The sequence below is a fragment of the Schistocerca piceifrons genome, chromosome X (genome assembly GCF_021461385.2).
Source record: "Schistocerca piceifrons isolate TAMUIC-IGC-003096 chromosome X, iqSchPice1.1, whole genome shotgun sequence".
Lineage (NCBI taxonomy): Eukaryota > Metazoa > Arthropoda > Insecta > Orthoptera > Acrididae > Schistocerca > Schistocerca piceifrons.
Genome location: NC_060149.1, coordinates 218713822 through 218729416, shown reverse-complemented (window position 1 = coordinate 218729416; position 15595 = coordinate 218713822). Strand labels below are relative to the sequence as shown.

General features: G+C 43.7%; 1 protein-coding gene across 1 annotated transcript in view; it reads right to left on the bottom strand.

Moving 5' to 3' along the window:
* The window catches only part of LOC124722658 (SET and MYND domain-containing protein 4-like), a 183751-nt gene that overhangs the window by 81227 nt on the left and 86929 nt on the right, over window positions 1-15595 (bottom strand). Inside the window, exon 5 of the mRNA XM_047247803.1 lies at window positions 2732-2856. Within this exon, the coding sequence (XP_047103759.1) occupies window positions 2732-2856 (125 nt within the window). The remainder of the gene's footprint in view (window positions 1-2731; window positions 2857-15595) is intronic.

The following is a 15595-nucleotide window of genomic DNA, read 5'->3' as shown; positions in this document are numbered from 1 at the left end:
ACTGATGTATATGTTAGTTCGATTCTTTTGTAAAGCCTGTATTACTACAAATGTTATCTGTATTATTATGTTTTTAATGATGTTTTCTGTATCTTTGTAATTGTATTCTCATGTTATAAAATTGTAATTGTCACCAGTTCATCATATTATTAACTTGTAAGTTCCATTTCACTGCACACGTTTCTGTTGGTCATAGTATATGGACAATATGTGAGAAGTAGGGACCGTTAGTGTTTGCACATGTGTTAATAATTCAGCAAGGGACTGGATAACAACATTGCTGGTTCTACGGACAATTAAAAAAAAAAAAAGAAAAATTTTTTTTTTTGTGAGTGCACAAGTGGTGGTTTATGGACTTGCTATATTCTCCGCAAGACTCTTCAATGGTGATTGTGCACCTGCACAGTCACAACAGATGGCTGCTGGCCATCTCTACAAGGACTACAGTGGGTCTGCATCTTTGATGACCCACCAATACCATTATTTCTACAAGGACTACAGTGGGTCTGCACCTCTGGTGGCCCACGAATATCGTAATCTCTACCAGGACTACAATGGGTATGCTCTGTGATGACCTACCTACCAATATTCTTCAAAACTTCGATTGACTCTGCTGTGGGTTTGCTCTGTTGTGGCCCATTACTTGTCTGCATGTCAAGAGTCAGCACTGTCTTTCCATTGGAAGGACAACACTACTTCTTCAAGATAGCATGAAAATCCACTACTTCTGTGTGCATTTTCTTTTACTGCTCAGACTTTGAGAAAAGAAACGGCAGTTTTACTGTGATAAATAATTAGGACTGTCTTTATGGACTGTGAGAAAGTTTAGCTTTTGACCAACATTGTATCAATAAGTGTGTGCATTTGATATCTTTGTTATTGTAATTATGAAAAATTTTATCAAATCATTATTGGCCACTGCCCAAAACAATTTGTAAAATTTTTTTTGGGGAGCATGGGGGCTATGTAAGTAGGCTGTTTAGGTTTTTTATTGGTAACGCCACCTCTGTATGAAAATCACTGGTTGTGCTGTGTGCAGTCTGTGGCTGCTTTGCATTGTTGTAATACTCGCCATTGTAGTGTTAGGCAGCTGGCTGTGAACAGCGCGTAGCATTGCGCAGTTGGAGGTGAGCCGCCAGCAGTGGTGGATGTGGGGAGAGAGATGGCGGAGTTTTGAAATTTGTCATGAACTGCTATATATATTATGACTATTGAGGTAAATACATTGGTAGTTCTCTATCAAAATTTTTCATTTGCTAACTATGCCTATCAGTAGTTAGTGCCTTCAGTACTTCGAATCTTTTATTTAGCTGGCAGTAGTGGCGCTCGCTTTATTGCAGTAGCTTGAGTAGCGAAGATTTTTGTGAGGTAAGTGATTTGTGAAAGGTATAGTTTAATGTTAGTCAGGGCCCATTCTTTTGTAGGGATTACTGAAAGTCAGATTGCGTTGCGCTAACAAAATATTGTGTGTTGGTTAAAGCACAGTCATGTATAATTGTTTAAAGGGGACGTTTCAAGATGTAAGTTAATGCGAATGAGTAGGAAAAACAAACCTGTAATGTTCGGATGCAGCATTACTAGTGTCCTGCTTGACATAGTCACGTCGTTTAAATATCTGGGCATAACGTTGCAAAGCGATTTGAAATGAAACCAGCATGTGAAGATTATGGCAGGAAAGGTGAGGTCGACTTTGTTTCATTGGGAGAATTTTGGAAAAGTGTGATTCATCTATAAAGGAGACGGCATATAGGGCACTAGTCCGGCCTGTTCTTTAATACTGCTCGAGTGTTCGGGATCCGCACCAGGTCGGATTAAAGGAAGATATCGAAGCAGCTCAGAGGCGGGCTGCTAGATTTGTTACCGGTAGGTTCGAACAACAAGCATCACGGAGATGCTTAGAGAACTCAGAGGGGAATCCCTCGTTGGGAGGTGACGTTCATTTCGAGGAACACTATTGAGAAAATTTTGTGAACGTGTATTTGAAGTTGACCACAGAACGATTCTATTGCCGTCAACATATATTTCGCTCAAGGACCACGAAGATAAGATATGAGAAATTACGGGTCATACGGAGCCATATAGATAGTCGTTTTTCCCTCGCTCTGTTTGAGAGTGGAAACAATGGAAATGATCGTATGGCGTCAGTAGCATGGAGTTCCCACGCGCTAAGTTCGGCCGCCAAGTGCAAGTCTTATTGAGTGCGACGCCACATTGGGTGACTTGCGCGTCGACAATGGGGATGAAATGATGAGGAGGACAGCACAACACCCAGTCCCTGAGGGGAGAAAATCTCCCACCCCAGCCGGGAATCGTATCTGGGTCCCCGTGCATGGCATTCTAACGCGCTGTCCGTTCAACTAATGGGGCGGACTCGCGAGTGGAACAAGAACGGAAATGACTAGTAGCAATACAGTGTACCCTCCGCCACGCACCACACGGTGGCTTGCGGAGTATGTAGATGTAGCTGTCGAACCACAGAACCTTCAAAACTTCTGACACAATATTGCAGCAGCTGTTCTTACCGTCACTCTTGATATGCTGGATCGGGTATGGGCAGATCTGGACTACCAATCAGATGTGTGCCCTGTGACGAATAGTCGACACATAGGACATAAAAAAATTAAAAAATTCTACCATTTCTTGGCCATTTGTCTGTGTCTATTTTTGAAATGTTTCGTAGAATTTATGATTACTTCATTTTGGCGTTCTGTTGTAGTGAAAGGACGCTCACCTGTTGGCATGTGGGGCAGGGCAGCACGCGGGCTCGCAGAGGCGTTGCGCAGTGTGTGCAGTGGTCGGCCAGCGCCTCGGCCGTCAGGGACCACGCGAACGCCTCCTCCACCAGCAGCACACTGCCTGCCAAACAACAGCCGCACATTCAGAAACAATACTTTTGTCTGGTTGCTATGTTAAATTACAAATCTTGTACGTGTACTGCAGCCACGATTCTCACAATGCCAACTTTCGACAAGACAGCAATCAACCGTACGTTATCTACTTCATGTTTTAATCCTACACTGAAGAGCCAAAGAAACGTAAACCCGCCTAATATTGTGTAGGGCCCCCGCGAGCATGCAGAATTGCCGCAACACAAAGTGGCATGGGCTCGACTAGTGTCCAAAGTAGTGCTGGAGGGAACTGACACGATGAATCCTGCAGGGCTGTCCATAAACGAATAAGAGTACATGGGGGTTGAGAGCTCTTCTGAACAGCACGTTGCAAGGCATCCCAGATATGCTCAATAATGTTCATTTCTGAGGAATTTGGTGGCCAGCGGAAGTGCTGAAACTCAGAAGACTGTCCCTGGAGCCATCATGTAGCAAGTCTGGACGTGTGGGGTGTCGCATTGTCCTGCTGTCCAAGTCCGTCGGAATTCACAGTGGACATGAATGAATGCAGGTGATCAGACAGGATGCTTACGTACGTGTCACCTGTGAGAGTCATACCTAGACGTATGAGGGGTCTCATATTGCTCCAACTGCACACACCCCACACCATCACAGAGCCTCCAGCAGCTTGAACAGTCCCCTGCTGACATGCAGGGTCCATGGATTCACGAAGTTGTCTCCATACCCGTACACATCCATCCGCTCGATACAATTTGAAACTAGACTCGTCCGACCAGGCAACTTGTTTCCAGTCATTAAGAGTCCAATGTCGGTGTTGACGTAAAGCTTTGTGTCTTGTAGTCGTCAAGGGTACACGAGTGGACCTTCGGTTCCATATCGATGATGTTTCGTTGAATGGTTCGCACTCTGACAGTTGTTGATGGCCCAGCATTGAAATCTGTAGCAATTTGCGGAAGGGTTGCACTTCTGTCACGTTGTACGATTCTCTTCAGACGTCGTTGGTCCTGTTCTTGCAGGATCTTTTTCAGCCTCTACGATGTCGGAGATTTGATGTTTTACCGGATTATTGATATTCACGGTACAATCGTGAAATGGTCGTACGGGAAAATTCCCAGTTCATCGCTACCTCGGAGATGCTGTGTCCCATAGCTCGTGCACCGACTATAACACCACGTTCAAACTCAGTTAAATCTTGATAATGTGCTATTGTAGAAGCAGTAACCGATCTAACAACTACGGCAGACACTTGTTGTCTTATATAGGCGTTGCCAACCGCCGAACCATGTTCTGCTCGTTCACATATATCTGTATTTGAATACGCTTCCCTATACCAGTTTCTCTGGCGCTTGGGTGTAGTTGTATTCGTAGTAAATGCATGCAGTAACCTTCCTCTACATCAGGAGTACAACGTTTTTTTCGTCTGCACAACTGAAGTGTGGTGTTTGATGCGAATAAGCGGTATAATACTATTGAGTCACACATAGGTGTTCCAGTTGCGTTGGAATTCTGGTCAGTCGTTGCAAGTTCGAACATACGACAGATAATGATACTCCTTAGGAAAATGATAGTAAGAGTCGAGAACGATCACATTATGCATTCAGTTTGTGAATTGAACAAGTTAAAGAGTATGTTCCGCCAGCCATTCAGGGTACAGGGTACAAGCAACTGCAGGTTGTTGTGCACGTTCGAACAACTGATGTCTATAGCCTGGGCTCCAAAACTATTACAATGACTGGCACAGTAGGCTGAGAAGCCCAGTGTCACTTCTGGAATTTCGGAGAAGCTCACAATCTACAGCGTTGTTCCCAGAAATGATTGTGGCCCCGTGGTTTTGAGTCGATTAGAAGGTTTGGACCGCACTTCACTTCGAAGGTTCTGTGACAAACTAGGCTGCGACTTCCTAGACTTCCGTTACGGGCTGATAACGCTAAGGTCATACGAGACCCCGCAGTATTTGTGCAAAAGCCAATGAAGTGTTGCAACCCCCCCCCCCTCTGCAATCCTAGTGACAAACTGCCTAATTCGACATCAAAGTTTTCTGGGTATGGTACCGCGTCATAATGTATAAAACTACTGCTGCTGGAGAAAAACCAACGTTTCGGCCACGGTTGCAGCGGCCTTCTTCTGTGTCTAATGGTGCGTTCTAGCTATGCAGTGTCCTTTATATTTTTTTGTTACTGTTCACTGCGAATGCCATTACGTCATGACGTAATGACATGAGCTTGAACTGAGGGTGCACAAACTGCTCCAACATGTCCAGATACACTGTCCCATTCACTGTTTGTTCCGCAAAGAAGAACAGTCCAACAACCTTGTCGTGCATTATCTCGCACCAGACGTTTAGTTTAGGGCTATCACGAACATGGTCGATGACAACATGCGGATTTTGCGAACCCCAAAATCCGAACATTATGCCTATTAACACATACAAAGACGCTGGTGAACTACACGATGCAATGTTGATCGAGGTACATCAAGTTGCGTAGATTCTTGACGAATTGACTTACGTGAGCTTCTGAGAAACGTTTGTCTGATGTCCTCCACTGTCTCTTCTGAAACTCCGTAACGTGCACCGCCAGAATGTTTCAGAACACTTCCTGTTGCTAGAAACTTCCTATATCATTCCTTAACTGTTTTCACTTGAGGTGGATCACATTAATACACACGAAGATAATTTCTTTGCACAGTAATCGGCGATTTTGTTTCTGCAAACCATACTACTGCTTGTGCGCGCTGCTGTGGAGTCGCCATTTTCACTTCATGCGACCAGGCTGCACTCTGGCGACGATACTTGGCACTTCTGACGCGGGAATAAAAATTCTTTGAGATGCTAAACAATTTGGTGCATTTTTGATTGTCGTAGCTACCCCTGGGTCCTCGAAATCAGGGAGGTTTGAGTGGGACACCCTGTACTTCGGGGTTTCCTGTGGCTGTCATTATGCGAACTGCATGGGAAGTTGCCTAATGGAAAAAAAACCTTGTATGCACTCCTACCAGAGTAATAGCCTCTGATGTGTACTGTACCACTGAGTCCCTATAGTTATCAGCTCCTGTGGCGCAAGTGTAGGAAGTCGCAGCCTAGCTTGTCACAGAACCTTCGAAGTCACAGGAGTTAGCATTCTATTCGACTCAGAATCAGGGGACCACATTCACCAGTGGGGTCTATGCTGACATTCTGAAAACGAGGATAGTCTTCTCAACTCTCTGTCAGTCGCCAGAATGGTATTGGAGCCCAGACGACAGACATCGTTCGTTCGAAAGTGCAGAACAGCCTACAACTAGTTGCCAACTGTACTCTGAATGGCTGGCGAAACGGGCTCTGTAACATATATGAAGATGGTATCTGTTCTTTAGGACATTGTAGTTAAGGCTAACCGGCCACTGACCTTCTTCATCTGTGCTGGATGCACACGCATTGCCCAAACTCTTACGGGACTCGGTAAGATTGTCTGCCGCAAGTAATGAGTGTAATGGGCAGGGGCACTGCGAATGTAGTGTGTGGACATTAAGCTGGGAATATGGGTCTCACGGGGAGCGTGCAAGGAATAAATCCCTGCAATTGCACTATCCTCTATGCCCTCGGTGGCTCAGATGGATAGAGCGTCTGCCATGTAAGCAGGAGATCCCAGGTTCGAGTCCCAGTCGGGGCGCACATTTTCAACTGTCCCCATTGATGAATATCAACGCCTGTCGACAGCTTAGGGTCTTGATTTAATTATCATTTCAATGGCTCTGTAACAGGGTGAATGAGTCCACCAGACATACACAGTGCGTGACGGCTTCTGTGACTACCGTATCAGAATCTTATCGGAAGATCTGTGACAAAACCCAAATAAATTGTGGTCGTATGTAAAGCTGTCAGTGGCATCAGTGTTAGTGTCCAGACATCAGTGATGACACAGCAACTGAAACTGATAGTAGCAAAGCGAAAGCAGAAATGCTGAACTCCCCTTATGCAATGTTCCTTGATACATGAAAATGCAGTAGTACTGCCCCATTTTAATTATCGAATCACTGTTAAGTTGATTGATATATGAGAAACAGCAAAATGAAATTGAACACCCACCGCATCAGACCATGGAATGGTTCCATTCAAAAGTAATCACCACACCCCTTAAGACATCTATACACAAAACTATCAGTTCTTGTTTCGTAGAACCCAGTCGGCCGCTCACTGACCCACAACTTCACCCACTCTTGCATTCCCTCATCCGACCGAAGCCGACGACCACGCGTTCTTTCTTCAGGTTGCCAAAGATGCAAAGATCAAACGGTGAAAGACCCAGGCTGTACGGAGCAAGTTGCAATGTTTCTCAAGCAAACCGCTAGAGCATACGCTTCGTCTCACAGGCAGTGCAACAGGACAATTCCGTCCGACAGCATTCCGACAGCCCGAGGGCCAACGGCGAAGCCAACGGTCGAAACATCCCACATTTCCTTCTCCAACGAAATACAAAGTTATTCACACAAGTTCCGGTATGGACATCATGACCTCCTTCTTCGACTGCAGGGGCCGTCTGCTCGATGAGTACCTCGAGCGTGGAACCACAACCAATGTACAGCGCTATTAAGACACTTTGCAGAAACTGCGACACACCATGAAGTCAAAACGTCCAGGACTGTTGTCGTACGGAATCGCCCTGTTGCACTATAACACCTGCCCTCCCTTCCCCCTCTACAATCGGACAGAGGCTACACTTCAGCGATGTGGTTGGGAAACACTGCAACATCCTCTGTAACAGCCTGGATCGTTAACCGTTTTTTTTATTTATTTTTTTATTTTCATGTTGGCGACCCGCAGAAAGACATGCCTGGGCTTTGGTTTCAGTCGGACGAGGAAGTGCAAGGGTGGGTGCGGTTGTGAATCCGACAGCGGCCGATCACATTCTACGAAACAGGAATGGATCGTCTCACCTCCCAGGTGGATAAATGTCTTAACGCGTCTGGTGATTACTTTTGAATGGAACCATTCCTTGGTCACATTGTGGCGGGGGTTCGGTTTTCATTTGACTGCCCCTTGTAGACATTAGTGGCAGTGCGGTTGAGAAACAGATGATATCTGTTGAACTCAAATTTTCAGGTTTTTATGGAATTATTATCAGAGTCTATACAGAATTTTCGTCTTATTTCGCCCCTCTTTTAACAAAAGCGTATCGTAGATTCGTCGATAAAAATATTTTGCCTGGTATTTGGAAGGAACCACACTTCGCATGAGTACAAGAAAGGTAGCAGGAGTGATCCATGAAACTTCCGTCCGATATCTTTGACATCCTTCTGTTACAGAATCTAATTCTGAGCTCGGGTGCATGATATTTCTCGAACAGATTGACCACTTCCATGTAGCTAGCATGGATTCCGGAAACATCGCTCATGGTTCAAAATGGCTCTGAGCACTATGGGACTTGACATTTGAGGTCATCAATCCCCTAGAACTTAGAACTACTTAAACCTAACTAACCTAAGGACATCACACACATCTATGCCCGAGGCAGGATTCGAACCTGCGACCGTAGGGGTTGTGCGATTGCTCATGGGAAACCCAACTTGTGCTTTCCTCATTGGGCGCCCTGAAAGCCATGGAGCAACACAAGCAAGTGCTTGCAATGTTTCTTCAGTTGAGAATCCCTATGAATTACATTACCTGTGGAATCACAATTCGCTCACTGTTTGCCAGACTTGTCAAGAAAAGTTATTTTGTATCTCCTCCACTGAACCTTAAGGGCACAGAGGGGGGGGGGGGGGGGGATATGAAGGAGGAGTATTGGCGCTCTGGGGTCCGGAAGTGATCTTGGAGAGTTTGTTAAGACCTGCAGAGTACGCTGTGGTACTGAAATACATTGGAGATCGACGTGACGTTGAAGAACTGGTTCAAACCCACTGGTGTTGGGGCAAAACAAGTTCAAACAATAAATGAGCGTTTGGCGTCATTGTCCGGGAGGTCCCTTGCGGAGCAGGTCCGGCCGCCTTGGTGCAGGTCTTATTACATTCGACGCCACGTTGGGTGACCTGCGCGGCGGATGGGGATGAAATGATGAATTAAATGCACTGAAATTGATGAATGGCTATCAAATCAGTGAAAACGAAGTGACATAAAATAATATCAGAGTAAACAGTTGATATATGTTGAATGCTCACTGTAATGAAAATGTGGTGACAGTTGAAAAATTGAGCCAGACCCTTCACTATCTGACTGTGCCACCTGAAGTGACCCTAATTTTTAATGTCGAAGATGTGGTAGCAGAAAATCGGAATTGCAGGAATAGGACTGTGGCTTACTCTGCCACAAGGAATGTATGTGAAATGATTTAAGTGCCCTGAAATGGATCTATGGTGTATGATCAATGAGGCTGCAGTGAGATCAATTGTGGTAGAAGTGTTCGGAAATTAAAGGGGGAAGCCACAGTGAAACTGGAAATTAGAGCCAGGTATGTAGCCGTTAACAGATAAACTGATGGTCAAGGTCATTGCAGCATGCGGAAGTGATACCCCCTTCATTTCAACCTTTAGAGAAAGAGATCTCTTCCTTTCATGTCTATCCATTTTATTTTATCGACTACTTTAATTTGAAATTTTATTACTTCATTCCTCAAGTGAATATGCGGACGCACTACTATAGTACGAAGAAGGTGTTTACTTTACAAGGGTCAATGAAGAATTTTTGTACTCATCTGAAGGCAGCATTTCGCGGCATTGATGGAAGAACCAGCGTATATCCCAGGAACGCTTTCTTGAGAAAACACACCAAGCTTAAACCTAGGTCAGTTGCCGAGAGCAAAGAAGGGACGTAGGGAAAGAAGGAGGGCTCACATAAAAACAGGGGTTAAAGCCTCCACTCGCGAAAAGCAGAAAATTCAGGTTCGACTCCCGGTTGGCAACATTTTGTAATTGTGACTACACATTGAAGTTCAGACATGATACAGCACGCCTATCCACCGAAAATGCAGCGCCATTTTAACATAGCATAATAGACGTACCGGTACTTCACAGTTTCTCCACTTTTTATACAGTACAAATAATCAATTTAATATTGGATTATGATATAGTGTTGTGTTGACTATTGACACCAAATCAGATTTTCCCCACAGGAAGCCAACGACGCAACATGAGGGGTGGATGGTGAGGGACCATAAGTAACGTAATTGCAGCCTCGTCGAATTTTAGCCGAAAAAAGTGTAACGGTGGTTAGACAATGGTCTCATATTCGGGAAGACGGTGATTAAAATCCCCATTCATCTCTCCTGGTTGGGATAATCCATGATTTCTAGGGATCACCTTTAGGTGAATGTCCGGATGATTCCCTTCAAAAGGCGCGGCTTATTTCTGTTCCCATCTTTCCCTCAATCAGAGCTTGTGGACCATGTATGATGAAATAGTCGGTGGCGGTAAGTTAAACCTTAAATCTTCCTTCTTGAATTGGTGAATCTATATGACATTGGCTCATTGAAGAACTGCTCAAATGGAATGGAGCCTGACGCTGTTTGGCTTGCATTTTTATTGATTTATTAGTTTTGGCATCGTCTTCTGATCGGTTTAATGAAGTTGGTGCCGGATTCGTCTCCTATGATGTTATTTCAGAGAATAAAATCAAATTTACAAAGAGCTTGGCAGTATGAGCATATGACGCTGCAGACCCTCTGTCCTGGATGCATGCACTGATTCTTGTGGGAAGGGTGTCACAGAGCCATTGTATCATCTCTTGAGGCAAGCTGGCTATTGATGTCCTGGATACTTACACTGGTGTTCTATTGGTTCTATTGGTGACAGATCTGGGTATCTCGCTGTACCTCCACATCACACATATAGTTCATATAGGCAGTTACCATGTGTGTACGAGCGTTGTTCTGTTGAAAAACGGAACTTCGGTACTATCGCATGGGAGGTAACACGTGGGATCGCACGATGTCCGTGAAATATCGTTGTGTCATCAGAATTCCCTCAGTAGTCTAATCAGCGAAGGAAAATTGGAGGGAGAAACTCATGTAGTCTCAATTTTTTGGTATAGTGGTAGGAGGGAATTTCACGAACAACATACTAAAAATCCTGTGAGCGGTTAGTTGGGGTAGGGGACGGGGGGCGTTTAAAGGTAACTTTTTAAGTTTCTCTTGAATAACTCGAAAACCGCGGCTTCTAGGGGCAATGTTTCTCTGTAAAAAAATTAAGGTACGTTAATTTTCGTACAGAATAATGTCTCATTCATTTTTTCTCTGAGACTAATAGTTCCCGAGTGCACGGAATGCAAAACTCGCAGTTTAATTCCCCATCTTGTATGCTGCACTACTTCACAAAAAGCAACTACGGGGTTTTTCACAAAGTTATTCTGACCCTTTGTAACACTTTCATGCCGATGTGCTCTTTGACCATTTATTATTGTATATATACTTGCTTTTATCTTTATGTAAATTTATATGTACACGATGTATGAATTAATTTGTTTATTTTGCTGTATAATCAGTTATGTATATTATGTAAATATCCGTGAGTAATTGTTGAGGGAATGTTAGGGAAACGTTAGGTTTTTGTCAACGAATAAGTATCGTTGGAGTAGCGGCGTCTCTGGACGCGGGAGGATGTTACGTTAGAGCGCGCGCTACACAGAGAGAGAACGCGGGTGTGAGACTTGGTGAAGTGCGGACGCATGGATGGCGTGCACTGTACTGGAGGAGTGATTGTTTAGCGGCACGTGGCAAGTGATGAGCGGGGGCGGTGGAAATATTGGCTGCAGCAACATCTAGAACCCGCCACGCCAATATCATTGCCAATAACTCCCGTGCTCGCTAATTATCATGGAAAGGAACCAGCAGCAGTATCGTAGTCAGAAACTTCGTTACGGCGAGAATGGACTGAAGTAAGATTGCTGCATCACAGCTTATTGTCAACTAGTTTTGTAACGGCGTTACTCAGCTTTGTGATGTTTTGCGAGTGAATAATTACCATTCAATCAAAACTGTTTACCCGCGATTCTCCTAAAATCATTCACCAAGTAGGTTCCTGTCCTGTCCTATTGTTACAATAATCCGAGTACCGTTTATGAAAAATGAAAATTGCAGTGCCAGTTAATTTTGCTTATGAACTAAATGATTCAGTTAGACTAAAGATTTGAACGTAAAGCATTCAGTAATTTCAGTCTCACTAGCTTTAAATTTGAACTTTAATCTGAGGCGATCTAATTGTTGCAAATAGTAAATCAACTAATCAAATTAAAATGATTCCTGGCACTATGAACAAAAGCAGTTACTAGAATTAATGAGTGAGTGCAAATATCAGTGATTATTGTAATTTGATGTTAGTAAAGTTCTGGTTCACATTTTGACTTGCAGTCGTGCTAAACTATAATAATTACCTTTTGATACAGTAATTATCAATTTCTACTTCCCTGTTCAGAAGTCAATAGAGTTTCTTCTAATTATTTTTTTGCCATTTTCCAAAATTCGTATGAAAATAGTAGACGTAATTGTGAGGTAGCGCCATTGTCACTTACAACAATAAGTAACCATTAATCTAAGTGTTATCTTGTATGTTTTCAAAATTTCAGCTCTATTAGTTAATGATATTTCGAGTGCAAACGATTTTCTTTCTCGTTTTATTACGTAAATGTTTCAATTGTTTTTGCTAACGTGCCCGCAGCGCTCTGTTGCCGCGCGTGTTCTAGTAATTCTTGACATTGACTGTTCGGCTCATTAATTCACCTACCAAACAGAAATTTTGCCCAATTGGGCTGGCGACCGTGTTTCTTTTAGCTGTAACTATTTCAGTAACTCTTATTATAGTGTTCCGATCCACGTGGTACCTCTTCTCGTTGGCACAGTACCTGAATGATAGCACAAACCTTTCGAACAGCCATACTAAATTTTACAGTAATTAAGTTGTCCTAGAAAGCATCTTGTTGTAACCTCCCCCTCATTTATCGACTTTATATTGAATCTTCGGGACGATAGCCTTTTCAAAATTTTATTCCAATTGTTTAGGCACATGCTTACACGGTCATGTGTTTCTAACATTGTCGATAGAAGGGAAGAGGGACGTTACACCTTCCACAGCTTGCCTTATGAATCCCTGGCGATGCAGCGCGCAGACGTGTCCGGGGGTGTTTATTTTCTACAAAGTGCGTTAACACTATATGTAATACATATGTCAGTCACTAATAATACTAAAACTAGAAATGCATATGGACTAAATGGATGTAAATCTCTGCATACTGTTCTACATTGCTATGCTAGAAATTGATTCTTAGTCATCCTGTACGACAACTGCAGTGTTGCCGGCCGTGGTGGTCTCGCGGTTCTAGGCGCGCAGTCTGGAACCGTGCGACTGCTACGGTCGCAGGTTCGAATCCTGCCTCGGGCGTGGATGTGTGTGATGTCCTTAGGTTAGTTAGGTTTAAGTAGTTCTAAGTTCTAGGGGACTGATGACCACAGCAGTTTAGTCCCATAGTGCTCAGAGCCATTTGAACCATTTGAACTGCAGTGTTCTTCTGGGAAAGGCAACATCCGTACCACAGTCACTGCTCGCTTTTCAGTTTATAAACAGACTATTCCTCTCCTGTGTTTTCTGTCTAGTATTCTTTTGTGCGTATTCAAAATAACTTCACTGGGTTCGTGAGTATAGAGTGGAGTTGTTTTTCGTTTATTAGACGGGTAATTATTTGCGGTTGTCAAGTAAGCTGTTATGTAAAAAAGCCACTCTGGAGATGTCAACTGTCCACCACAATGAAGAGCCTGTCCCAGATTTAACATACTGGCAATATGTATTCGATAATGTTGATTTCATTATCTCCACTCCCAATGAATGGAATAGTTTTTATGGCTTGAGGGCATCAAATGCATCAACTCAGTCTCAACTCTCGCAACATCTTGAGAAGCCCAGAGTCCTGAATTGGCTCCCTGTGCAACAGAAGAAGATCATCAAGGTGCCATGGAACTTAAAGACATTTGAACGTAAGTCAAGCAATGCATTACAGCAGATTACTGTTCTAGATTTGAACAGTCTTATTCTATCTGACATATTGCAAGATATACTGTGGATATGTGGTAAGTGCCTCCACTCAGTCCAGCCCACTCTACAAATGCCAGCAGTTCCTGAATAGAAGAGATTTATGCAGTCTATCAGTAACACAATGTTGAGAGAAGTGCAGTAACTTTCTGGTCATTCATTAATTCAGCACCAAATGACTACAACACGGTTACACGGCTTCACAACATGCTGTCACCGACGGACAGTAGCAAGATGCCACATTTACCAGTCCAATCTCTTTTCCATCAGCACTACATAGGTCAGTAACAACAGCAAACTTACAAATTAAGCACTTCTCAGCCATTTATTATAGCAACGTATTGTACATAAAAGCTCAGTTAACAACTGCAAATAAGTGCCCGCTTAACTCCACTACATAAACACCCGAGCTCATTGCATTGAAGTTATTTTGTCCACTTTTTAAGAGAACTGGACAAGAAATGCAGCAATCGTGGCGAGGAGGTCGCCTCACCCGGGATAACCCTACAACGACCATACAGGATGACTAAGAATCAGTTTCCCTCTGGCAGTGTAGAACAGTGAGGGGAGATTTATCAACAATCTGTCTATACGACTTGCTTGCATTAGTATTATTAGCAACTCACAACTGAATTCAATGTAGTGTTAATACACTTTGAGTATCTGTGCAATGCGTCGCCAGTGATTCATAACACGAGCTACGGAAGGGTCAACATAACTTCGTGGAATACCCTTTAGTAGTTTTATGCGACATAGTGGGTTAGAGAAAGGGGGACTAGCCTGCTCGCTCCTCAGTTCGCAGCCTGCATAGGAGGGCGTGGATGACCACAATCCTTCCCTCAGTCATCGATCCTCCACCTCCCCCCACCCTTTCCACCTTGTTACACCCCTACAACACAATTTATCCGTAAATACGGTTTTACTGCATTTGTACACACATTTAATACGCATTCTTAACTCAAATTATTTAACAATAAACAGTAATTTTATCACATTAAAACACTATTTTTAATAATTAGCGTTTTCTCCATCCGCTGCAACGCGGCAACTGTTAGTCTTAGAGAAAACTGACTATGATCATTTTTGCAGGAAATTTAATTTAGTTTAATTTCGTTCCAGGAAATATTTTTTGCTAGAAACCACGGTTTTCGATATATTCAAGAAATTACCGTGAAATGAATACCCCTAGCTGCATACAGTTATTGACATAAGTCAACGGGGACAGTTGAAAATGTGTGCCCCGACCGGAACTCGAACCCGGGAAGTCTTGCTTACATGGCAGACGCTCTATCCATCTGAGCCACCGAGGACACAGAGGATAGTGCAACTGCAGGGACTTATCTCTGGCACGCCTCCCGTGAGACCCACATTCCCAACTTATTGTCCTGCACTATATTCATAGTGTCCCTGCCCATTATACTCATTACTCGCGGCTTTTTTGCCGATTCCCGTAAGAGTTCGGGCTCTGTTTGTGCATCCGCACAGAAGCAGATAGTCAAATGCCCGGTGACCCTTATATATACACTCCTGGAAATTGAAATAAGAACACCGTGAATTCATTGTCCCAGGAAGGGGAAACTTTATTGACACATTCCTGGGGTCAGATACATCACATGATCACACTGACAGAACCACAGGCACATAGACACAGGCAACAGAGCATGCACAATGTCGGCACTAGTACAGTATATATACACCTTTCGCAGCAATCCAGGCTGCTATTCTCCCATGGAGACGATCGTAGAGATGCTGGATCT